A 25,269-nucleotide genomic window follows, 5' to 3' on the forward strand; every position below is an offset into this window, starting at 1 on the left:
GTACAGACTCCTTTACTTTCCCACACACACAACAGGCACCCTGGGAGGTGGGTGGGGCTCAGAGAGCTCTCCCAAGAGCTGCCCTTTCAAGGACAACTCCTACGAGAGCTCTGGCTAACCCAAGGCCATTCCAGCAGCTGCAAGTGGAGGAGTGGGGAATCAAACCCGGTTCTCCCAGATAAGAGAACTATGGCTGACCCAAGGCCATTCCAGCAGCTGCAAGTGGAGGAGTGGGGAATCCAACCCGGTTCTCCCAGATAAGAGAGCTATGGCTGACCCAAGGCCATTCCAGCAGCTGCAAGTGGAAGAGTGGGGAATCAAACCCGGTTCTCCCAGATAAGAGAGCTCTGGCTGACCCAAGGCCATTCCAGCAGCTGCAAGTGGAGGAGTGGGGAGATTGTGAGCTGCTTGGAGACTCAGATTCAGTGTGGAGGGCGGAATATAAATCCAATATCTTCTTCTTCACGATCTCTCCCAGGTGTTCTACGGGAGGTCACCACCGAGTTCACCGTGGACGCTCGTTCGCTCACCAAGACGGGTGGCAGCCACATCAAGGTGCGCGTCCTCAACCCCTCAGGCGCCAAGACAGACACCTATATCACTGACAACGGAGATGGCACCTACCGTGTGCAATACACGCCCTACGAGGATGGTAAGACCCCTTTATACCTCCAGCCCCCGTCTCTGCGCAGGCTCCTCCTTCCTGTTTCCTGTTCCCCTGCAGCCCCTGGGTCCCTCTTTTATGTCCTAGCCTAGGCAGTTCTTTCCCCCAACCAAATTCAGGCCAGGAGGATGAAGTCCGCCAAATTTCTGCACCCATCGTTGCTTCGAACGGGGTCTATTGGCTAGAACCAGTGACGTTTGCAATCTGACTGGGAAGCAAATGAAATTCTGCCAGCCACCTACTTAAGCAAATTGATCCTGTCTGCATCTATTTAGCTGGGGAAGGTGTCACCCTACCAAACAAATATGTCAACTAATTGTATGTGTTTGAATCATTTAACCAAGTATGAGAAGGACTTCCCTTTCACATAATTACCGTTTTTAAAACAGCAACATGCAGCTCAATTAATCAGGGATTATCTTTAATGAATCAGAAAAATAGTTAATTTATCACTAATCTGCCATCTTAGACATTAGAATCACGGAATCCTACCCCCTGCACAATGCAGGAAACTCACAAACCCCTCCCCCTAAATTCACAGGATCTTCATTGCTGTCATATGGCCCTCTAGCCTCTGTTTAAAAACCTCCAAGGAAGGAGAGCCCACCACCTTCTGAAGAATCCTAGAATCCTAGAGTTGGAAGGGACCTCCAGGATCATCTAGTCCAACCCCCTGCACAATGCAGGAAATTCACAAACACCTCCCCCTAAATTCACAGGAACTTCATTGCTGTCAGATGGCCCTCTAGCCTCTGTTTAAAAACCTCCAAGGAAGGAGAGCCCACCACCTTCTGAAGAATCCTAGAGTTGGAAGGGGCCTCCAGGGTCATCTAGTCCAACCCCCTGCACAATGCAGGAAATTCACAAACACCTCCCCCTAAATTCACAGGAGAGCCAGTTTGGTGTGGAGAGCCAGTTTGGTGTAGTGGTTAAGTGTGCGGACTCTTATCTGGGAGAACCGGGTTTGATTCCCCACTCCTCCACTTGCACCTGCTGGAATGGCCTTGGGTCAGCCATAGCTCTGGCAGAGGTTGTCCTTGAAAGGGCAGCTGCAGTGAGAGTCCTCTCCAGCCCCACCCACCTCACAGGGTGTCTGTTGTGGGGGAGGAAGGTAAAGGAGATTGTGAGCCGCTCTGAGACTCTTCGGAGTGGATGGCGGGATATAAATACAATATCTTCTTCTTCTTCTTCATCTTCATTGCTGTCAGATGGCCACCTAGCCTCTGTTGAAAAACCTCCAAGGAAGGAGAGCCCACCACCTTCTGAAGAATCCTAGAATCCTAGAGTTGGAAAGGACCTCCAGGGTCATCTAGTCCAACCCCCTGCACAATGCAGGAAATTCACAAATACCCCCTCCCACACACAACTGGCAAACTGAGGGAGGAGCCAAAGAGAGAGCCCCCTAACTAGCAAGGGGAGCCCGCTATGGGGTCTGGGCATGGAGGTAGGATGCTGCCCCTCTGACTCTCTGATCCCCCAGGTGTGCACCTTGTGGAAGTGACGTACGACGACGTGCCGGTGCCCAAGAGCCCCTTCCGTGTGGGTGTCACCGAGGGCTGCGACCCCAGCCGCGTGCGTGCCTACGGCCCCGGCCTCGAAGGCGGGCTGGTGAACAAGTCGAACCGCTTCACCGTGGAAACCAGGTAGCTGCGTCCTCCTTTCTTTCTCAAAGAGAAAGGGAAAGGATAAAGAAAAAAGTCTGTCTCACCTGATCTGTGGGGCCTCAGGGTAGCGAAGAAGGCAGGAGGGCCGAGTTTCAGGGATGCACGTTATAACGGTCCAATTAGCAAAACTGAAACATTACAGATTCAAAAGCGTACAGGATTTAAAGCGCACAGGATCTGCTAAAAAAAAGGTCGTCCCCTGTGCAAGCACCAGCCATTTCCGACTCTGGGGGTGACGTCGCATCATGACGTTTTCACGGCAGACTTTTTTAACGGGGTGGTTTGCGGCCCCGTGGCGCAGAGTGGTAAAGCAGCAGTATTCTGATCTGAACTCTCTGCTCACGACCTGAGTTCGATCCCAGCGGAAGCTGGTTCAGGTAGCCGGCCCAAGGTAGACTCAGCCTTCCATCCTTCCGAGGTCGGTCAAATGAGTACCCAGCTTGCCGGGGGGGAAAGTGTAGATGACTGGGGAAGGCAAGGGCAAACCACCCCGTAAAAAGTCTGCCGTGAAAACATTGTGAAAGCAACGCCACCCCAGAGTCGGAAACGACTGGCGCTTGCACAGGGGACTACCTTTACCTAGGAGCCCCGTGGCGCAGAGTGTTAAAGCTGCAGTACTGCAGTCCTAAGCTCTGCTCACGACCTGAGTTCGATCCCGGCGGAAGCTGGGTTTTCAGGTAGCCGGCCCAAGGTTGACTCAACCTTTCATCCTTCCGAGGTCAGTCAAATGAGTACCCAGCTTGCTGGGGGGAAAGTGTAGATGACCGGGGAAGGCAAGGGCAAACCACCTCATAAAAAGTCTGCCGTGAAAACGTGAAAGCAGCATCACCCCAGAATCGGAAACAACTGGTGCTTGCACAGGGGACCTTTTCTTTCCTTCCTTGCCCTTGCCTTCCCCAGTCATCTACACTTTCCCCCCAGCAAGTTGGGGTACTCCTTTGACCAACCTCAGGAGGAGGGAAGGCTAAGTCAACCTTGAGCTGGCTACCTGAACCAGCTTCCGCTGGGATCGACCTCAGGTCGTGAGCAGAGAGCTCGGACTGCAGTACTGCAGCTTTACCACTCTGCGCCACGGGGGCCCGCAAACCCGCTGCCAAATTTGCTCAAGAGTTCGTGTTCTGCTAAATCTGTTTTCGTTGCCACTGTGTTGAACTAGACGCTTGGAGCTGCTGGCAGAAACGACCGGATTCTGCATGAATGCGCTTGACCGGTCTCTTCTGTTTCTTTGCAGGGGGGCTGGGACAGGGGGTCTCGGCTTGGCTATCGAGGGCCCGTCGGAGGCCAAGATGTCTTGCAAGGATAACAAAGACGGAAGCTGCAGCGTTGAGTACATCCCGTTCACACCGGGCGACTATGACGTCAACATCACCTTTGGGGGGCGCCCTATACCTGGTAGGTGGAGATGATGTGCAGGCTGGGGCACATCTAGGGTTGCTGAATCCAATTCAATTGTCCAATTGTGCGATTGCAATAAAAAAGGCCAACGCCATGCTGGGAATTATTAGGAAGGGAATTGAAAACAAATCAGCCAGTATCATCATGCCCCTGTATAAATCGATGGTGCGGTCTCATTTGGAATACTGTGTGCAGTTCTGGTCGCCGCACCTCAAAAAGGATATTATAGCATTGGAGAAAGTCCAGAGAGGGGCAACTAGAATGATTAAAGGGCTGGAACACTTTCCCTATGAAGAAAGGTTGAAACGCTTGGGGCTCTTTAGCTTGGAGAAACATCGACTGCGGGGTGACATGAGAGAGGTTTACAGGATTATGCATGGGATGGAGAAAGTAGAGAAAAAAGAACTTTTCTCCCTTTCTCACAATACAAGAACTCGTGGGCATTCAATGAAATTGTTGAGCAGTCAGGTTAAAACGGATAAAAGGAAGTCCTTCTTCACCCAAAGGGTGATTAACAGGTGGAATTCACTGCCACAGGATGTGGTGGCGGCTACAAGCATAGCCAGCTTCAAGAGGGGATTGGATAAAAATATGGAGCAGAGGTCCATCAGTGGCTATTAGCCACAGTGTGTATATATATGTGTGTGTGTGTGTGTGTGCGTGGGCGCGTGTGTATATATATATGTGTGTGTGTATTTGTGCGCGTGTGTGTATATATATATATTTGTGTGTGCGTGTGTATATATATATATGTGTGTGTGAGTGTGCCTGTGTGTGTATATATATATGTTTGTGTCCGTGTTTGTGTGTATATATATGTGTGTGTGTGCGTGCGTGTGTGTGTGTGTATATATATATGTGTGTGTGTGTATAGATATGTGTGTGTTTGTGTGTGCGTGTGTGTGTGTATATATATGTGTGTGTGCGCATGTGTGTGTATATATATATATATATGTGTGTGTTTGTGTGTGTGCGTGTGTGTGTGTATATATATACATATATATGTGTGTGTGTGTGCGTCTGTGTGTATACACACACACATATACTGCCCATGGTTTGACACAGAGTGTTGGACTGCATGGGCCATTGGCCTGATCCAACATGGTTTCTCTTCTGTTCTTAAGAAATATCTGGAGGCTTTGGGGGTGGAGCCTGGAGATATTGGGGGTGGAGCTAGGATCAAGGCTGTGACAAGCATCACTGAACTCCGAAGGGAGTTCTGGCCGTCACATTGAAAGGGACCGCACGCCTTCTAGATGCCTTCCCTCCATTGGAAATGATGAAGGATAGGGGCACCTTCTTTGGGGGCTCATAGAATTGGACCCCCTGGCCCAATCCTTTTGAAACTTGGAGGGTGTTTTGAGGAGTGGCGTTGGAGGCTATGCTGCAAATCTGGTGCCTCTTTCTCAAAAAGCAGCCCCCCTACCAGCCCCAGATATCTGTGGATCAATTCTCCATTATACCCTGTGGGAATCAGTCTCCATAGGGAATCACGGAGTGCCCAGCAGACATTTCCCTTCCCCCACCCTGCTTTCTGATGACCCTGAAGTGGGGGGAGGGCCTCCAAACCGGGGAATCCCCTGCGCCCACCTGGGGATTGGCAACCCTAGGCACGTCAGAGCCCAACAGGTCCGCCTTCGTCAGATGTTTGCAATGCCCAGATCACTCTACACTTTATTCTTGGAGATGCTGGGCTGTTGCATTGTGACTGTCACCTCCGAGGCTGATTTGTGTGTGCAAACGCGCCGTTATGGGCTTTGACGCTATGGACAGAGTCCCCAAGTCCCCTCGCATGCCAGGGTCTCGCTGCCAGTGGCTGGACATTGAGTGCAGAGCAATCAGAGCACAGGCATGCGTGCTTGAGCTGTTGGCGCATTGATGCAGAAATGGCTGAGCCAGCTTGGTGTGGTGGTTAAGTGTGTGGACTCTTATCTGGGGAGAAGCAGGTTTGATTTGGGGAGGGACGGTTGCTCAGTAGTAGAGCATCTGCTTGGGAAGCAGAAGGTCCCAGGTTCAATCCCCGGCATCTCCAAAAAAGGGTCCAGGCAAATAGGTGTGAAAAACCTCAGCTTGAGACCCTGGAGAGCCATGAATGGGGCTGTGGCTCAGTGGTAGAGCATCTGCTTGGGAAGCAGAGGGTCCCAGGTTCAATCCCTGGCATCTCCAAAAAAGGGTCCAGGCAAATAGGTGTGAAAAACCTCAGCTTGAGACCCTGGAGAGCCATGAATGGGGCTGTGGCTCAGTAGCAGAGCATCTGCTTGGGAAGCAGAAGGTCCCAGGTTCAATCCCTGGCATCTCCAAAAAAGGGTCCAGGCAAACAGGTGTGAAAAACCTCAGCTTGAGACCCTGGAGAGCCACTGCCAGTCTGAGAAGACAATACTGACTTTGATGGACCAAGGGTCTGATTCAGTATAAGGCAGCTTCATATGTCCATATGATTCCCCACTCCTCCACTTGCAGCTGCTGTAACGGCCTTGGGTCAGCCAGAGCTCTCGCAGAACTCTCCTTGAAAGGGCAGTTTTTGTCACAGCTCTCTCAGTCCCACCCACCTCACAGGGTGTCTGTTGCGGGGGGGGAGGTAGATTGTGAGCTGCTCTGACACTCTGAGATTTGGAATGAAGGGTGGGGTATAAATCCAATATCTTCTTCTAAAGAGAGCCAGTTTGGTGTAGTGATTAAGTGTGTGGACTCTTATCTGGGAGGACCAGCTCTCGCAGAACTGTCCTTGAAAGGGCAGCTTCTGGGAGAGCTCTCTCAGCCCCACCCACCTCACAGGGTGTCTGTTGTGAGGGAGGAAGGTAAAGGAGATTGTAGACTGCTCTGAGATTCAGAGTGAAGAATCCAATATCTTATTATTGAGAGAGCCAGTTTGGTATAGTGGTTAAGTGTGCAGGCTCTTATCTGGGAGAACCGGGTTTGATTCCTCCCTCCTCCACTTGCAGCTGCTGGAATGGCTTTGGGTCAGCCAGAGCTCTCTTATCTGGGAGAACCGAGTTTGATTCCTCCCTCCTTCACTTGCAGCTGCCAGAATGTCCTTGGGTCAGCCATAGCTCTTGTAGGAGTTGTCCTTGAAGGGGAAGCTTCTGTCAGAGCTCTCTCAGCCCCACCTACCTCATAGGGTGTCTGTTGTGGTGGAGGAAGGTAAAGGAGATTGCAACTGCTCTGAGACTCTGAGAGGGGAGAACGGGATATAAATCTACTGTCATCTTCTTCTTCTTCAAAGAAGAAGGGTGGTGAGAACCAGAGAGGATTGTGAGGAACTCCAAAGGGATCTGTTGAGGCTGGGTGAGTGGGCGTCAACGTGGCAGATGCGGTTCAATGTGGCCAAGTGCAAAGTAATGCACATTGGGGCCAAGAATCCCAGCTACAAATACAAGTTGATGGGGTGTGAACTGGCAGAGACTGACCAAGAGAGAGATCTTGGGGTCGTGGTAGATAACTCACTGAAAATGTCAAGACAGTGTGTGTTTGCAATAAAAAAGGCCAACGCCATGCTGGGAATTATTAGGAAGGAAATTGAAAACAAATCAGCCAGTATCATAATGCACCTGTATAAATCGATGGTGCGGTCTCATTTGGAGTACTGTGTGCAGTTCTGGTCGCCGCACCTCAAAAAGGATATTATAGCATTGGAGAAAGTCCAGAGAAGGGCAACTAGAATGATTAAAGGGCTGGAACACCTTCCCTATGAAGAAAGGTTGAAACGCTTGGGACTCTTTAGCTTGGAGAAACGTCGACTGCGGGGTGACATGATAGAGGTTTACAAGATAATGCATGGGATGGAGAAAGTAGAGAAAGAAGTACTTTTCTCCCTTTCTCACAATACAAGAACTCGTGGGCATTCGATGACATTGCTGAGCAGACAGGTTAAAACGGATAAAAGGAAGTACTTCTTCACCCAAAGGGTGATTAACATGTGGAATTCACTGCCACAGGAGGTGGTGGCGGCCACAAGTATAGCCACCTTCAAGAGGGGTTTAGATAAAAATATGGAGCACAGGTCCATCAGCGGCTATTAGCCACAGTGTATGTGTGTATATAAAATTTTTTGCCACTGTGTGACACAGAGTGTTGGACTTGATGGGCCGTTGGCCTGATCCAACATGGCTTCTCTTATGAACGCTGTGTTTGAGGTGGCTGGGAATTTGAGTCTATGGCAGGTGTTCTGTTGGTGCGGCTGTTTGCTGGATAGATGTGCCTGAATCTGTCCCGAGAAGGTAGAACCCCTTGAGGGAACCAACAATGTGCTTCTCTTCCACTTGCAGGGAGCCCCTTCCGTGTTCCGGTCAAGGACGTGGTGGACCCCGGCAAGGTGAAGTGCTCGGGGCCCGGGCTGGGTGCCGGTGTGAGAGCACGCGTCCCCCAGACTTTCACTGTGGACTGCAGCAAGGCCGGTCTAGCCCCCCTGGAGGTGATGGTCTTGGGACCCTCAGGTACGGAAACGGAACAGGCTGACCTTCTCCACGGACTATCTTTCCCCCTTTTTGGTGCCGCTCCAGTTTAGTACTACTCTGAAGCTCAGTGGGTGTTGTGGTGTGATGAGGATCTAGGGCAGCAGATCCCCAACCTTTCTGGCACCAGGGAACGGTTTTGTGGAAGACAATTTTACCACGGACTTGGGGGAGGGGCGGGGTGGGATGGTTTCGGGATGATACAATTGTACACTTAGTTTCGAAAGTGCTTTTGTAGTGGTGAAGTGCGCGGACTCTTGTCTGGGAGAACCGGGTTGGATTCCCCACTCCTCCACTTGCAGCTGCTGGAAGGGCCTTGGGTCAGCCAGAGCTCTCTTATCTGGGAGAACCGGGTTTGATTCCCCACTCCTCCACTCGCAGCTGCTGGAATGGCCTTGGGTCAGCCAGAGCTCTCTTATCTGGGAGAACTGGGTTTGATTCCCCACTCCTCCACTTGCAGCTGCTGGAAGGGCCTTGGGTCAGCCAGAGCTCTCTTATCTGGGAGAACTGGTTTGATTCCCCACTCCTCCACTTGCACCTGCTGGAATGGCCTTGGGTCAGCCATAGCTCTTGTAGGAGTTGTCCTTGAAAGAGCAGCTACTGTGAGAGCTCTCTCAGCCCCACTCACCTGTAGGGTGTCTGTTGTGGGGGAAGAAGGTAATGGAGATTGTGAGCTGCTCTGAGACTGATTCAGAGAGAAGATATCATCTTCTTAGAGAGCTAGTTTGGTGTAGTGGTGAAGTGCGCGGACTCTTATCTGAGAGAATCGGGTTTGATCCCCCATTCCTCCACTCACAGTTACTGGAATGGCCTTGGGAGAGGCATAGCTCTCGCAGAGCTGTTCTTGAAAGGGCAGTTTCTGTCAGAGCTCTCTCAGCCCCACCCACATCACAGGCAGTGTTCCCTCTAAACTGAGTTAGCGTGAGCTAGCTCACAGATTTTTAGCCTCCAGCTCACACCTTTTTGTCTTAGGAAAAATGGCCGGAGAGCACTATAAGTGATGCAGGAGCTCACAACTTTAATGCCAGTAGCTCACAAAGCAGAATTTTTGCTCACAAGACTCTGCAACTTAGAGGGAAGATTGCTCACAGGGTGTCTGTTGTGGGGGAGGAAGGGAAAGGAGATTGTGACTGCACTGAGTGTCTCATTCGGAGAGAAGGGCGGGGTATAAATCTGCAGTCTTCTTTTCCCTTTTTGGTGCCACCCACGTTTAGTACTACTCTGACGCTCGATGGGCATCGTGGTGAGATGAGGATCTGGGGGACCTGAGTTCAAGTGCCGATTCAGCTGTACAGCTCACAGGGTGGCCTTGGATCGGGCACTCTCTCTTGGCCCAATCTACCTCGCAGGGTTGTTGTGAGATACTAAAATAGGGGAAGGGAGAAGACTGTTCATTGGCCTGAGTTCCTGTGATGGCGGGGGTGGCTTCTTTGTGTGTGCGTGTTGTTTCACCATGACTGAATGAATTGGTTCCTACATCAAACATGTTGCCGAGATCGGGTCCCGTCATTGGCCTATTGGGTTTGAAAAAGAGTCAGGGGTTCGAATGCATAGGGCAATGCCTGCCCGATCCTGTCCCCGTCGGTCCCTCTGTTTCCTTCCCTTTTGGTGACCCTCTTTCCTGCCTCCCCAGGGGTGGCTGAACCAGTGGAAGTGCGTGACAACGGGGATGGCACCCACACGGTCAACTACACCCCCGCCACTGACGGGCCGTACACCGTGTCTGTGAAGTACGCCGGGCAAGAAGTTCCTCGCAGGTAAGCAGTGGGAGGTCCATAGCTCTCGCAGAGTTGTCCTCGAAAGGGTAGCTTCTGGGGGAGCTCTCTCAGCCCCACCCACCTCATGGGGTGTCTGTTGTGGGGGGAGGAAGAAAAAAGAGATTGTAAGCCGCTCTGAGACTGATTCAGGGAAAAGGGCGGGGTAAAAATCTACACTCTTCTTCTACATGGTGAGGGACAGATTTCCCTTTGAGACAGGGAGCCGTCAGTCCTCAGGGCAGAAAGAGGACGTGAGTGGGGTTGTGTTCAAGACAGGCCCGCTTCTTTTCCAAGGCCTCTGAGAACATAAGAACATAAGAGAAGCCATGTTGGATCAGGCCAATGGCCCATCCAGTCCAACACTCTGTGTCACATAAGAGAAGCCATGTTGGATCAGGCCAGTGGCCCCTCCAGTCCAACACTCTGTGTCACATAAGAACATAAGAGAAGCCATGTTGGATCAGGCCAGTGGCCCATCCAGTCCAACACTCTGTGTCACATAAGAATAGAAGAGAAGCCATGTTGGATCAGGCCAATGGCCCCTCCAGTCCAACACTCTGTGTCACATAAGAGAAGCCATGTTGGATCAGGCCAGTGGCCCATCCAGTCCAACACTCTGTGTCACATAAGAACATAAGAGAAGCCATGTTGGATCAGGCCAGTGGCCCCTCCAGTCCAACACTCTGTGTCACATAAGAACATAAGAGAAGCCATGTTGGATCAGGCCAGTGGCCCATCCAGTCCAACACTCTGTGTCACATAAGAACATAAGAGAAGCCATGTTGGATCAGGCCAGTGGCCCATCCAGTCCAACACTCTGTGTCACATAAGAACATAAGAGAAGCCATGTTGGATCAGGCCAGTGGCCCCTCCAGTCCAACACTCTGTGTCACACAGTGGCATATATATATATACACACACACACGCTGTGGCTAATAGCCAAATACTGTGGCTAATAGAGTTTCCCGCTGCCTCCATGGCCAAGTGCCAGCACCCAGGACCTGTGATTTGTTCAGCTGTGTGTGTCTGTCTTGCGTCAAGCTCTCCATAGGCGTATGCGTTAGGGCTGAACGCAAGTATGTGTCCCGGTGGACCTCTGGCCTGGGAGGAATCTCAGCTGCTTTCCACTCCCCGCCTCAGATGGATTGGATGGCGGCCCTGCATTTAGCCTGGCCAAAAGCCTTGTCCATCTGGCAGAGAGTGGGCAGATCGCTTGAGAGAGCGTGCTCTGGGCCAGGGCCTCAAAGATTCCATGTGGGCAGGCTTTGAGGACAGAACCAGGGGACAGCCGCGCGGTGAGACAGGGAGAGATCGAAGCCAAAGTGCCCCTTTTGCGTCAGCTGAGAGTGGCCATCCTGCTCTCCCATTCCTCAGTACCCCCTTGCGGGAATTAGTGGCTGCCACCCGCTTTGTGGGGCCCAGAGAACTCCCAGAATTACGCCTCATCTCCACACGACGCATATACACACACACACTGTGGCTAATAGAGCTGCCCGCTGTCTCCATGGCCAAGGGCCAGCACCCAGGACCTGCCATTTGTTCAGCTGTGTGTGTCTGTCTTGCGTCAAGCTTTCCACAGGTGTATGCGTTAGGGCTGAACACAAGTCTGTGTCCCGGTGGACGTCTGGAGAAAATGGCGGCCTCTGAGGCAGCACAGTTGGGGCCTGGAGATCTTGTGGAATTGTGCGCCCAGCTAGGTTGTCACTCGACTAGAGCCTTAACCAGATGGACTGAGGGAAGCAAAGTACAAAGGCTCTAGGGCGGGGGGGGCAAACTTGCTTAACGGAAGAGCCACAGAGACTAAATCTCCGATTGTTTGAGAGCCACAAGGCATGAACGTTAGATGTTGGGAGGGAGGAAAGAAGGAAGGAAGGAGAAAGAGAAAGACAGGGAAGGAAGGAAGGGAAGGAGAAAGAGAAAGACAGGGAAGGAAGGAAGGGAAGGAGGGAAGGAAGGGTAGGAGAAAGAAAGACAAGGAAGGAAGGAAGAAGGGAAGGAAGGAGGGAAGGAAGGAAGCAAAGGAGAGAAGGGAGGGTAGAAGAAAGAGGGAAAGAAGGAAGGAGGAAGGAAGGGAAGGAGAAAGAAAGACAGGGAAGGAAGAAGGGAAGGAAGGAATGAGAAAGAGAAAGACAGGGCAGGGAAGGAAGGAGGAAGGGAAGGAAGGAAGGGAAATAGAAAGAGAAAGACAAGGAAGGAGGGAAGGAAGGGAAGGAGAAAGAGAAAGACAGGGAAGGAAGCGAAGGAGAGAAGGAAGGGTAGAAGAAAGAGGGAAGGAAGGAAGCAGGAAGGAAGGCAGGGAAGGAGAAAGAGAAAGACAGGGAAGGAAGGAGGAAGGGAAGGAAGGAAAATAGATTGTAAGGGAGAGGTGGAAAGAAAGCAACTTTAATTTTAAATGCATTCTCCAAGCCACCAGCTGGCTTGGCTTGGAGAAATGTTCTGAAGAGACAAATGCCTTCTCCAAGCTGGCTGATGGGGTGGTGGGGGCTTAAGAGTCACCGTTTGGCCCCCCCTCCCGCTCTAAGGCCTCCCCCACCCTACGTTCCCCCCTTCCCAGGCTCCACCCCCCAAATCTCCAGGCATTTTCCTACCCAGAGTTGGCAAACGTAGACGTCCCACCCCTGCCAGAATCCGCAGCCACCGCCTCCCAGGCAGGTCCCCGTTAGGTCTCGAGGGTCCTGAAGCCGTCCCAACCCAGCCAGACCTTCCCTCTCTGATGGCCATCTGTGATTCCTTGTAGCCCGTTCAAGATCAAGGTGCTCCCAGCCCACGACGCCAGCAAAGTACGAGCCAGCGGACCAGGCCTCAACGCCTCCGGCATCCCCGCCAGTCTCCCGGTGGAGTTCACCATCGATGCCCGGGATGCAGGGGAAGGGCTGCTCACAGTGCAAATTTTGGTGAGTGTCAGGCTTGCAGGGTAGGGCAGGGAGATAAACCTGAACATCAAATGGAATTTAAAACAACAACAACAATAATAATAATTTTTTATTTATATTCCGCCCTCTCCGCCAAGGCAGGCTCAGGGCGGCTTACAAAGGCATGATATACACTTCCCCCCCCAGCAAGCTGGGTACTCATTTGACTGACCTCGGAAGGATGGAAGGCTGAGTCAACCTCGAGCCGGCTGCCTGAAAACCCAGCTTCCACTGGGGATCGAACTCAGGTCGTGACTAGAGCTTAGGACTGCAGTACTGCAGCTTTCGCACTCTGCGCAACGGGGCTCTTAGCCAAACAAAAGGGAATACTTAAATAAAAAGAGAAAGAGGGGATAGCATAAATTAGAACAGGAGTGGGCAACAGTAGCTCTCCAGAGCCAGTTTGGTGTAGTGGTTAAGTGTGCGGACTCTTATCTGGGAGAACCAGGTTTGATTCCCCACTCCTGCACTTGCACCTGCTGGAATGGCCTTGGGTCAGCCAGAGCTCTCTTATCTGGGAGAACCGGGTTTGATTCCCCACTCCTCCACTTGCAGCTGCTGGAGTGGCCTTGGGTCAGCCAGAGCTCTGGCAGAGGTTGTCCTTGAAAGGGCAGCTGCTGTGAGAGCCCTCTCCAGCCCCACCCACCTCACAGGGTGTCTGTTGTGAGGGGAGAAGACATAGGAGATTGTAAGCCGCTCTGAGTCTCTGATTCAGGGAGAAGGGCGGGATATAAATCTGCAATTCTTCTTCTTCTTCTTCTTCTTCTTCTTCTTCTTCTTCTTCTTCTTCTTCTTCTTCTTCTTCTTCTTCTTCTTCTTCTTCTTCTTCTTCTCAGATGTTTTTTGCTTACAACTCCCATCAGCCCCAGCCATTGGCCATGCTGGTTGGGGCTGATGGGAGTTGTAGGCAAGAAAAAAACATCCGGAGAGCTACTGTTGGCCACCCCTGAATTAGAATAATAGTGAGAGAAAGTGAAGATAAGTTGTGTTACTGGGTAAGATGTTTTTAGATGCAGTATATTCCAGAAATGGAAGCCGTTTTTCTTTAAAAGATGTCGTGCTAGTTTCTAGGGCGAGAGGGGCAGAGATAGATGTCAAAAACTCTGATTTAGAAGCGTGCCTTCCAACTAACAGCGGCCCCTGGTAAAACAGCAGGACTGCAGTACTGTGGTGTGAACTCTCTGCTCACGACCTGAGTTCCCTTCCAGCGGAAGCTGGGTTCAGGTAGCCGGCTCGAGGTTGACTCAGCCTTCCATCCTTCTGAGGTCGGTCAAATGAGTCCCCAGCTTGCTGGGGGGAAGGTGTAGATTTTTATTTATTTATTTATTTATGATTTCTATCCCGCCCTTCCCACGAAGGTGGCTCAGGGCGGCTCACAACAGATAGTCGAACATAAAATTAAACTAGCATTTAAATACATAAACATTTAAAACCTTAAAACATTAAACATTACAACAGTGTGTATAGCAGGAATCTGGTAAAGCTACATTTAATTTCTCATATCAGTTAGGTGTAAGTTAGGTGTAAGCTAGCCGGAAGAGGGTTGTCTTACAGGCCCTGCGGAACTGAATAAGGTCCCGCAGGGCCCTCACCTCCTCCGGCAGCTGGTTCCACCATGTAGGGGCCATAACAGAGAAGGCCCTGTCCCTAGTAGATTTTAGGCGGGCTTCTTTTGGCCCAGGGATAGCGAGAAGATTTTGGGTTCCCGATCTCAGTACTCTCTGGGGAACATGTGGGGAGAGACGGTCCTTCAGGTAGGCAGGTCCCAGGCCATATAGGGCTTTAAAGATGATGATCAGCCCCTTGTACCAAACTCGGTATATTATTGGGAGCCAGTGCAGAGCCTGAAGACCCGGCCGAATGAAGATTATTATTATTTATTTATTTATTACTTTGCATTTATATCCCGCCCTCTCCGCAAGCGGACTCAGGGCGGCTTACAGTATCATAAAAACAATCAATTCCATAAAACATATAAAACCATAATACATTTATCAGTTTAAAACTATTACGCTATCTCAATTCAGTCTGGCGGTATTCGGTTCTGACTATGACCACCAGCTTCTGTAGGATGTCCGGTGGCAGCCCATTTTCAGTCAACCAGAAAAGCCTGTCTAAACAGTTCGGTCTTACAGGCCCTGCGGAACGCCGACAAATCCCTCAGGGCCCTTATAGCTTCTGGGAGGGTGTTCCAGAGTTCTGGTGCTGCCACCGAGAAGGCCCTAGATCTTGTTGCGCATAGCCTGGCTTCTTTTGGGCCAGGGGCAGACAGCAGATTTTTTGTCCCTGATCGCAGTGCTCTCTGGGGAATATATGGGGAAAGGCGGTCCCGTAGATAGGCAGGTCCCTGACCATAAAGGGCTTTAAAGGTTAATACCAGCACCTTGAAGCGAACTCGGAACACAACAGGCAACCAGTGCAGCTCTCTCAGCACTGGCCGAATGTGCTCCCGTCGTGGTAGCCCCATTAACAGCCGTGCCGCAGCGTTCTGCACTAGTTGTAGTCTCCGGGTTAGCGTCAGGGGTAGCCCCATGTAGAGAGCATTACAGTGATCTATTCTTGAGGTGACCGTAGCACTGGGGAAGGCCATGACAAACCACCCCGTCAAAAAGATGACTGGGGAAGGCCATGACAAACCACCCCGTCAAAAAGTCTGCTGTGAAAACGTTGTGAAAGCAAGGTCACCCCAGAGTTGGAAACGACTGTTGCTTGCACAGGTGGCCTTTCCTTTCCTTTCCCAACTAATCCAAGAACTATACCAGGTGAACTATACCGCTGCACTCTCCTCTTCAATATATTTATAGGAAAACAAAGAGATAATACAAAAGAAAATGCAGAAAATAAAAATGCGTTCTATAGCATAATTATTTATATCAAATGTGGATGCAGCTTTTTATCAAGCGAGTTTCCTGCGGCGTGCACTTCTTTGCAGTGTCGACTGGCTAACAACTGTGCAACTGCCAACCCCGCCCCACCCATTTCTGTCTCGCAGGACCCCGAGGGCAAGCCGAAAAAGGCCAACATTCGGGACAACGGAGACGGGACCTACACAGTCTCTTACGTGCCGGACATGACCGGACGCTACACCATCACCATCAAATACGGCGGCGACGAGATCCCCTATTCGCCCTTCCGCATCCACGCCCTCCCAGCTGGGGATGCCAGCAAGTGCCTTGTCACAGGTGGGTGGTGGTGACTCCCAGAAGCCCCTTGTGTAGCCCCGCCCCCCAACCAGACTGACCTCCCATAGAGGAGGAGTCAGCTGCCGAACCAGGCAGACATTCTCTTCCATTGCCATCCGGTTTTCCTCCATAGAGGGGTATATCCCACCCAGCTAGTTTTTCCTCCCTGCCCCTTTGGGAATCCACTGGCAGCAGAGCTTTTCCTCGGAGGTCTGGGAGGGAAAGTTTAGAATGTAGTGCTCAGAGAAAGGAGCTGGGTATGTTTAGCCTGGAGAGGAGGCGGCTGAGAGGGGATAGGATCACCATCTTCCTTGAAGGGCTGTCCTATAGAGGATGGTGCAGAATTGTTTTCTGTGGCCCCGGAAGGTAGGACCAGAACCGATGGGTTGAAATTAAATCAGAAGAGTTTCCAGCTCAACATTAGAAAGAACTTCCTGACCATTAGAGTGATTCCTCAGCGGAACAGACTTCCTGCTGGGGAGGTGGTGGGCTCTCCTTCCTTGGAGGGTTTTCAACAGAGGCTAGATGGCCATCTGACAGCAATGGAGATCCTGTGAATTTAGGGGGAGGGGTTTGTGAGTTTATAGCGATTCCTCAGTGGAACAGGCTTCCTCCTTGGGAGATGGTGGGCTCTCCTTCCTTGGAGGTTTTTCAACAGAGGCTAGGTGGCCATCTGACAGCAATGAAGATCCTGTTACTTTAGGGAGAGGGGTTTGTGAGTTTCCTGCATTGTGCAGGGGGTTGGACTCGATGACCCTGGAGGTCCCTTCCAACTCTATGAACCTATATTCTATTAGGAAGAACTTTCTGACCGTTAGAGTGGTTCCTCAGCGGAACAGACTTCCTGCTGGGGAGGTGGTGGGCTCTCCTTCCTTGGAGGTTTTAAAACAGAGGCTAGATGGCCATCTGACAGCGATGAAGATCCTGTGAATTTAGGGGGAGGCGTTTGTGAGTTTAGAGCGGTTCCTCAGTGGAACAGGATTCCTCCTGGGGAGGCAGTGGGCTCTCCTTCCTTGGAGGTTTTTCAACAGAGGCTAAATGGCCATCTGACAGCAATGAGGATCCTGTGAATTTAGGGGGAGGTATTTGTGAGTTTCCTCAGTGGAAGAGGCTTCCTCGGGAGGTGGTGGGCTCTCCTTCCTTGGAGGTTCTTCAAGAGAGGCTAGATGGCCATCTGACAGCAATGAGGATCCTGTGAATTTAGGGGGAGGTGTTTGTGAGTTTAGAGTGGTTCCTCAGTGGAACAGGCTTCCTCGGGAGGCTGTGGGCTCTCCTTCCTTGGAGGTTTTTCAACAGAGGCTAGATGGCCATCTGACAGCAATGAGGATCCTGTGAATTTAGTGGGAGGTCTTTGTGAGTTTCCTGCATTGTGCAGGGGATTGGACTAGATGACCCTGGAAGTCCCTTCCAACTCTAGAATTCGGTGATTCTATGAAATGCACTGACTGGCCCAAATGTTTTAAATCTGGAAGCCCCCAATTCTGTTAGGGTGTCTCCCCTCTTCCCTTTTTTTTTCTGGCAAAGCCCTTTTGGCTCTTAGCCCCTTTTGAACAGGCGAACATTCCATTGGTGAAGCTCCCTTAACTGCTTCCCCTCTGTGGTCTGGAAATCTGTGCCTGAAGTGTTTCGACCTGCTGCGCAGGAATTCTGCCAGACGGAGAAAGAGGCATCCCATCTTCCCCCCCTGCTCTGCTCCAAACCTAGCTGGACTTCCCTGGGCAGGGTCATTCTCGCACCGCCAAACATCGCCATTCAGTTGAACCACACCCTCCTTCCCCTACACCCCCCCAGCCCCAGTTAGCTTCCTTGGTCTACGCAACGCCCACAAAGGGAAGATCTCATTGGCTGTTTCCTTCTCTCTCTCCGCAGTGTCCATCGGAGGCCACGGATTGGGTAAGTACCCGTGAGACGTCTGGCGCAGGCCTTGGGGGGAGAGTTCGGATCACGACCCAGCTGCGCACAGTTATATTGCCCTTTCCCTCCTCCTTTCCTGCCCTCCCAAGTAGCCCAAAGTTCACCCTTCCCAGGGATTTCGGGAAGTTTTGTTTTATCCTCACAGCACCCCTGTGAGGTAGGTTAGGCTGAAGGAAAGTGAGTGGTGTGACTGATTTAATGAGAAACCCAAACTTTATGGTTCCTGAGGAATACAGAAAAATACAGGACATGGCCCAATGGAGAGCCAGTTTGGTGTAGTGGTGAAGTGTGTGGACTCTTATCTGGGAGAACCGGGTTTGATTCCCCACTCCTCAAACTCAAACTCAAAACGGGTGGGAGTCACCTTTGAAGAAAGGGCAAGGAACGGAATCCCGGATCCTTCTGATCCTAGGCCAGTAGCCTCACCACAGGGCCACGCTGGGTCTTGACGTGACTTCCCCGCTGGTCTTCGTTCTTCCTCTGCTCCCCCGACTGCCATCCTTTTGATGGTCTTAGTGGGTCATACACTGAACATGAGCCAACAGTGTGATGCGGTGGCTAAAAAGGCCGATGCAATTTTGGGCTGTATCAACAGAAGCCTAGTGTCCAGATCACGTGCACTGATGGTATCGCTTTACTCTGCTCTGGTAAGACCTCACCTGGAGTCTTGTGTTCAGTTTGGGGCGCCACATTTCAAGCTGGAAAGGGTCCAGAGGAGAGTGACGAAGATGGTGAGGGGTCTGGAGACCAAGGCCTCTGAGGAAAGGTTGAAGGAGCTGGGGATGTTTAACCTGGAGAGGAGGCGGCTGAGAGGTGATAGGATCACCATCTTCAAGTACTTGAAGGGCTGTCATATAGAGGATGTTGTGGAATTGTTTTCTGTGGCCCCGGAAGGTAGGACCAGAACCAACGGGTTGAAATTAAATCAAAAGAGTTTCCGGCTCAACATTAGGAAGAACTTCCTCAGTGGAACAGGCTTCCTTGGGAGGAGGTGGGCTCTCTTTCCTTGGAGGTTTTTAAACAGAGGCTAGATGGCCATCTGACATCAATGAAGATCCTGTGAATTTAGGGGGAGGCGTTTGTGAGTTTCCTGCATTGCACAGGGGGTTGGACTAGATGACCCTGGAGGTCCCTTCCAACTCTAGGATTTTATGATTCTATGACTCGCAGGGACCTGCCTGGGACCCACCATCCAGATCGGAGAGGAAACGGTGATCACCGTGGATGCCAAGGCAGCGGGGAAAGGAAAGGTGACTTGCAAGGTGTCCACGCCGGATGGGGCAGAGCTCGACGTGGATGTGGTGGAGAACCATGACGGCACCTTCGACATCTACTACACGGCCCCCGAGCCTGGCAAATACATCATCACCATCCGCTTTGGGGGCGAACAGATCCCCAACAGCCCCTTCCACGTGGTGGTGAGTCTGGAATAGGACTGGGGGGGGGGGGGGGCGGGGGCTTGCCTTGGCCAAACTCAGTCTGTTAACACCCTAAAGCCAACCCCGGTGGCAGAGGAGGCGGCCCCGTCTTCTAGAAAGCAGCTAGCCAGGAAGGTGGAGGAACCTCAGCCAATGGAAAGAGTAGAGGTTTTGCTCTGTAGCTCCTGTGCGATTGAGCAAGCCTGGCAAAGCGAGCTGTGCTTTGCCAGGCTCTCTCAATCGCACAGCAGAGCTACTGTGATGCAGAAGGAAGCAAGAGAGGCAGAAGGAAGCAGACAACAGCCAGTTGCTTGGGGGCTTGATAGGAGCCCTCTGGGGGCCTGATTCAGCCCCAGAGCCACATGTTTGACACCCCTGGAATACACAACACTGACTTTGGGGGGCTGAGAGTCTGATTCATGTGTGTTCGTGTAGAAGGGACTTGGTGTCCTCCAGAGCCTGCAGGTTATCTGACACCGCTAGAAGGGGGCAGGGTGACCGCTCTGTGAAACTCCACGGGCAGCTGTGCTGCCAGCACGTCCGCTGACCTGTCCCTTGCTTCCCACCAGGCCTGTGACACCGTCCCCCAAGTCGAAGAGCCCGGCGACAGCGTCCAACTCCAGCAGCCTTTCCCGGCTCACCAAGCCGGTGGTGGCTACCCCACACACTGGGTACCGAGAGCCTGTTCTCGCCTCTCAGCCTCTGTCTTGCTCTTGCTGCCTCTCTCCTTCTCTTTGGGGGGGTGGCGTGGTGGCAGTTCTCCTGAAATTGTCCCTCAGAGCATTTGTCATCCGAGATGTGAGGACTTGACACCAGTTTGGCGTAGTGGTGAAGTGTGAGGACTCTTACCTGGGAGAACCGGGTTTGATTCCCCCCTCCTCCACTTGCACCTGCTGGAATGGCCTTGGGTCAGCCAGAGCTCTCTTATCTGGGAGAACCGGGTTTGATTCCCCCCTCCTCCACTTGCACCTGCTGGAATGGTCTTGGGTCAGCCAGAGCTCTCTTATCTGGGAGAACCGGGTTTGATTCCCACTCTTCCACTTGCAGCTGCTGGAATGGCCATGAGTCAGCCAGAGCTCTCTTATCTGGGAGAACCGGGTTTGATTCCCCCCTCCTCCACTTGCACCTGCTGGAATGGCCTTGGGTCAGCCATAGCTCTCTTATCTGGGAGAACCGGGTTTGATTCCCACTCTTCCACTTGCAGCTGCTGGAATGGCCATGAGTCAGCCAGAGCTCTCTTATCTGGGAGAACTGGGTTTGATTCCCCACTCCTCCACTTGCAGCTGCTGGAATGGCCTTGGGTCAGATGTACCTCTCTTATCTGGGAGAACCGGGTTTGATTCCCCACTCCTCCCCTTGAAGCTGCTGGAATGGCCTTGGATCAGTCATAGCTCTCTTATCTGGGAGAACCGGGTTGGATTCCCCCCTCCTCCACTTGCAGCTACTGGAATGGCCTTGGGTCAGCCAGAGCTCTCTTACCTGGGAGAACGGAGTTTGATTCCCCACTCCTCCACTTTCACCTGCTGGAATGGCCTTGGGTCAGCCATAGCTCTTTTATATGGGCAAACGGGGTTTGATTCCCCACTCCTCCATTTGCAGCTGCTGGAATGGCCTTGGTTCAGCCATAGCTCTCTTAAGCGGGTTTGATTCCCCACTCCTCTACTTGCAGCTGCTGGAATGGCCTTGGGTCAGCCAGAGCTCTCTTATCTGGGAGAACCGGGTTTGATTCCCCACTCCTCCACTTACAGCTGCTGGAATAGCCTTGGGTCAGCCAGAGCTCTCTTATCTGGGAGAACCGGGTTTGATTCCCCACTCCTCCACTTGCAGGAGCTGGAATGGCCTTGGGTCAGCCATAGCTTTGGCAGAGGTTGTCCTTGGAAGGGGAACTGCTGTGAGAGCTCTCTCAGGCCCACCCACCTCACAGGGTGTCTGTTGTTGGAGAGGGGAAGGTAAAGGAGATTGTGACTGCTCCGAGACTTTGAGATTCAGAGTATAGGGCGGGATATAAATCCAATATCTTCTTAGCCAACTTCCTACATCCCAACTCAACCAGCCAGCAAGGTTTCTTTGGGGAAGTGCAAAATAGCATCTCTGGAGACCTGGCTTGAAGGCGTGGGACACAGTAGGGAGAGGCTGTGGATCAGTGGTAAAGCCTCTGCTTGGCATGCAGAAGGTCCCAGATTCAATCCCCAACTTCTCCAGTTTAAAGGACCAGGCAGGAGGGGATGGGAAAGACCTCAGCCTGAGACCCTGGAGAGCTATGAAGTGGGGCTGTGGCTTAATGCTAGAGCCTGTGCTTGGCATGCAGAAGGTCCCAGATTCAATCCCCAACTTCTCCAGTTAAAAAGACCAGGCAGGAGGGGATGGGAAAGACCTCGGCCTTGAGACCACGGGGAGCCATGAAGTGGGGCTGTGGCTCAGGGGCATAGCCTCTGCTTGGCATGCAGAAGGTCCCAGATTCAATCCCCGGCATCTTTAGTTCAAAGGATCAGGCAGGAGGTGACGCAAAAGACCTTTGTCTGAGTCCGTAGAGGTTCACTGTTCGTCAGAGTAAACAAGACTGCTCCTGATGTCCCAAGGGTCTGATTCAGTATAAGGCAATTTTATGTGTGCTCTTGTCCACATTTTTTTATTGGAGGGCCTGTGGCTCAGTGGAAATGCCTCTGCTTTGCACACAGAAGGTCCCAGGTTCAATCCCCGGCATCTCCAGTTGAAAGGACCAGGCAGTAAATGACGAGAAAGACCTCTGCCTTGGAGAGCCGCTGCTAGTCTGAGTAGGCAATCCTTACCTTGACGGATCGCGAGGGTCTGACTCAGTAGAAGGCAACTTCATGGGGAGGGGCTTTGGCTCAGTGGTAGAGCCTCTGCTCAGCATGCAGAAGGTCCCGGATTCCATCCCTGGCATCTCCAGTTGAAAGGACCAGGCAGGAGGGGTGGGAAAGACCTCAGCCTGAGACCCTGGAGAACCATGAAGTGGGGCTGTGGCTCAGTGTTAGAGTCTCAGCTTGGCATGCAGAAGGTCCCAGGTTCAATCCCCGGCATCAGGCAGGAGGTGATATGATGGACCTTTTCCTGAGACCCTGGAGAGCTGCTCCCTGCCTGATGGACTTGGGTCTAATTTGGTAGAAGGCAACTTCATGCGTTTATCAGAGCCAGGTCCGATGCTTCATCGCTGGCCTCCTCTTGCCTGCCATTTCTCCACTCAGAGCTATTTCTTCCCCTCTTTCTTGGGATATATATATATATTTATTGGGGTGTCTTTCTCACTGTCTTCTAGCAGCTCTACCTTCTTCGGTCTGCATGCTCCATCCCCAGCTCTATTGGGGCTATTGGCTCCTTCTCCTTTGCTTACTTATGGATGGTCTTTTGTGCTCTGTACTTAGCTCTCTCTCTCTGTGCCTCTCTCTTCTACCCCCCCCCCCAATCTGTTTTCTCTCCCTGGCCCCCTTTCCCCGCTCCTCACCAGGCCACGGATGAGCCCGTCGCCCCTCCGGAGACCGTGGATTCTATGCTGCGGCCTTTCAACCTGGTTATCCCCTTCACTGTCCAGAAGGGGGAGATCACAGGTGAGAAGTGAGACTGTGGACGTGGGGCAGAGCTGGAGCTGGGGGGCTTCAGTGACCTCCCATGGGGTGGATGTGGGGTCCTCGATGAAGCGTTGGGGAAGAGGAGCCTGGGTTCGAAATAATTCCCTAGGAGAAGAAGCTGACGATTAGGTGCGACAGGTAGAGGTCTATCAAATTATGCCGCAGGTGGAGGGAGATGACCTTTTCTCCCTCTGCCTTTGCGGAGTCTAGGACTCGACAGCATCCAGTGAAGTTCATGGGCAGTAGGCTCAGGAAGGACAAAAGGACATACTGCTTGACCCAGAGAGGGATTAAAATGTGGAGTTCGTTGCCAGAGGATGAAGTGTTGGCCACAGAAATAAACAGCTTTGAAAGGGAATTAGATTCATGGAGTAGAAGACTATCAATGGTTGCTAGCTGTTGTTGGCCCTCCAGAGGAGCTGTGTGAGACAGGAGGCTGGACTAGATGGAACCTTCCTGGTTTGATCCAGCAGGCTCTTCTGATGTTCTTATGAAGGCCTCAGCCTCTCTGCCCTGTTGGCCCTTCAGAGGAACTGGTTGGCCCCTGTGTGAGACAGGAGGCTGGACTAGATGGACCCTCCCTGGTCTGATCCAGCAGGGCTCTTCTGATGTTCTTATGAAGGCCTCAGCCTCTCTGCCCTGTTGTTGGCCCTCCAGAGGAACTGGTTGGCCTCTGTGTGAAACAGGAGGCTGGACTAGATGGACCCTCCCTGGTCTGATCCAGCAGGGCTCTTCTGAGGTTCTTCTGAAGGTTTCAGCCTCTCTGCCCTCTTTTGAATCTACAGAGGAACTGGTTGGCCACTGTGTGAGACAGGATGCTGAACTAGCCTGATCCAGCAGGGCATTTCTGATGTTTTTATGAAGGCCTCAGCCTCTCTGCCCTGCTGCTTACCCTCCGGGGGAACTGATTGAGGCCACTGTGTGAGACAAGAGGCTGGACTAGATTGACCCTCTCTGGTCTGATCCAGCAGGGCTCTTCTGATGCTCTTCTCAGGGGAAGGCCTCGGCCTCTCTGCCCTGTTGTTGTCCCTCCAGAGGAACTGGTTGGCCTCTTTGTGAGACAGGAGGCTGGACTAGATTGACCCTCCCTGGTCTGATCCAGCAGGGCTCTTCTGATGCTCTTCTCAGGGGAAGGCCTCGGCCTCTCCAAAGGAACTGGTTGGGCACTGTGTGAGATGGGAGGCTGCAGTATATGAACCCTCACTGGTCTGATCCAACAGGGCTCTTCTGGTGTTCTTAATTTAGGATCAATCAAGGTTTCAGATTATTTTTATGATATATATGTCCTGCAGTTCAGCCAAGGAAGGCTGTTCTCTAGGACTGCCAACCTCCTGGCGAGCCCTGGAGTTCTCTTGGAATCGCAGCCAATCTCCAGGCTGTCAGAATCAGTTCTCTTGGAGGACTTGGCTCTTTCAGAGGTTGGATTCAATGGCTCCTATCACCATTGAGCTCTCTCCTTCCCCAAACTCCATTCTCGCTTGGCACCACCCCTAAATCTCCAGAAATTCCCTAGTGTGGAGCTGGCAATCCTACAATCCTCCTCAGGTTAAACGTGTTTGGAGAGAGGAATCTAGTTGACCTCACTCAGGCTGGCCCTTGCTGGTTCCCTTTTGTGATGCGCCCCCCCCCCCTTCCAGGCTCTGTGGGAGACAGATTATGATGGAGGGAGGACAACTGGATTGGCTGGAGATGGGTGGGGTCAGACACAGACGGTCTTAGCCTGCCACAGTGTGATGGACTTGTTGGTCTCTCACCGTCCAGGTGAGTTGTATGTCTTCACTGTTTACTCGACAGCAGGGGAGAGCCATTGTGCTGCAGTGGACTCTGATCTGGAGTGCCAGGTTCTATTCTCCACTTGAAGTCAACTGGGTCACAGTTCTCTCAGCCCAAACACTAAAACCTGGCTCACCATGGAAAGAGCTAGAGTTTCAGGATGCCAGATGATCTTTGGATCTCCTGGCTACATTACACCCACTGCCAGACTGTAATTTCTTAATTTCCCGAATCCAGGGCCACGTTATGACTTCCATGGGCCTTAGGTGCTTTTCCTACTATAATAATGTCAATACTATAATAATGTCAATTTCAACCACCAGCGAGCCTGCAGCAGACGTGGACTACTGCACCCTCCTTAAATCTTCGTTCGCGAAGTCAAGCCCGAGAGAGAGAAAATGTCAATATCAAAAAATATTTTTTAAAAATACTTCAGCATTTTATTTTATTCTTTAGGCAAGATTTAGTCGGTTTTCATGGGCTCAAACATTTCCATTTTTTTCTGATGTGAGGGAAAAAACATTTTCCTTAACCTAAAGTTTGGTTTTTTCT

General features: G+C 51.8%; 1 protein-coding gene across 1 annotated transcript in view; it reads left to right on the top strand.

Moving 5' to 3' along the window:
• LOC132576669 (filamin-C) overlaps positions 1-25,269 on the top strand; it is a 204,861-nt gene that overhangs the window by 140,423 nt on the left and 39,169 nt on the right. Inside the window, exons 18-28 of the mRNA XM_060246039.1 lie at positions 479-652; positions 2,145-2,307; positions 3,560-3,720; positions 7,989-8,156; positions 9,808-9,931; positions 12,669-12,825; positions 15,836-16,025; positions 17,895-17,918; positions 19,110-19,357; positions 19,927-20,028; positions 22,824-22,923. Coding sequence (XP_060102022.1) covers positions 479-652; positions 2,145-2,307; positions 3,560-3,720; positions 7,989-8,156; positions 9,808-9,931; positions 12,669-12,825; positions 15,836-16,025; positions 17,895-17,918; positions 19,110-19,357; positions 19,927-20,028; positions 22,824-22,923 — 1,611 coding nt within the window. The remainder of the gene's footprint in view (positions 1-478; positions 653-2,144; positions 2,308-3,559; positions 3,721-7,988; positions 8,157-9,807; positions 9,932-12,668; positions 12,826-15,835; positions 16,026-17,894; positions 17,919-19,109; positions 19,358-19,926; positions 20,029-22,823; positions 22,924-25,269) is intronic.

This window comes from Heteronotia binoei, chromosome 8 (assembly GCF_032191835.1).
Source record: "Heteronotia binoei isolate CCM8104 ecotype False Entrance Well chromosome 8, APGP_CSIRO_Hbin_v1, whole genome shotgun sequence".
NCBI classification, from domain to species: Eukaryota; Metazoa; Chordata; class Lepidosauria; order Squamata; family Gekkonidae; genus Heteronotia; species Heteronotia binoei.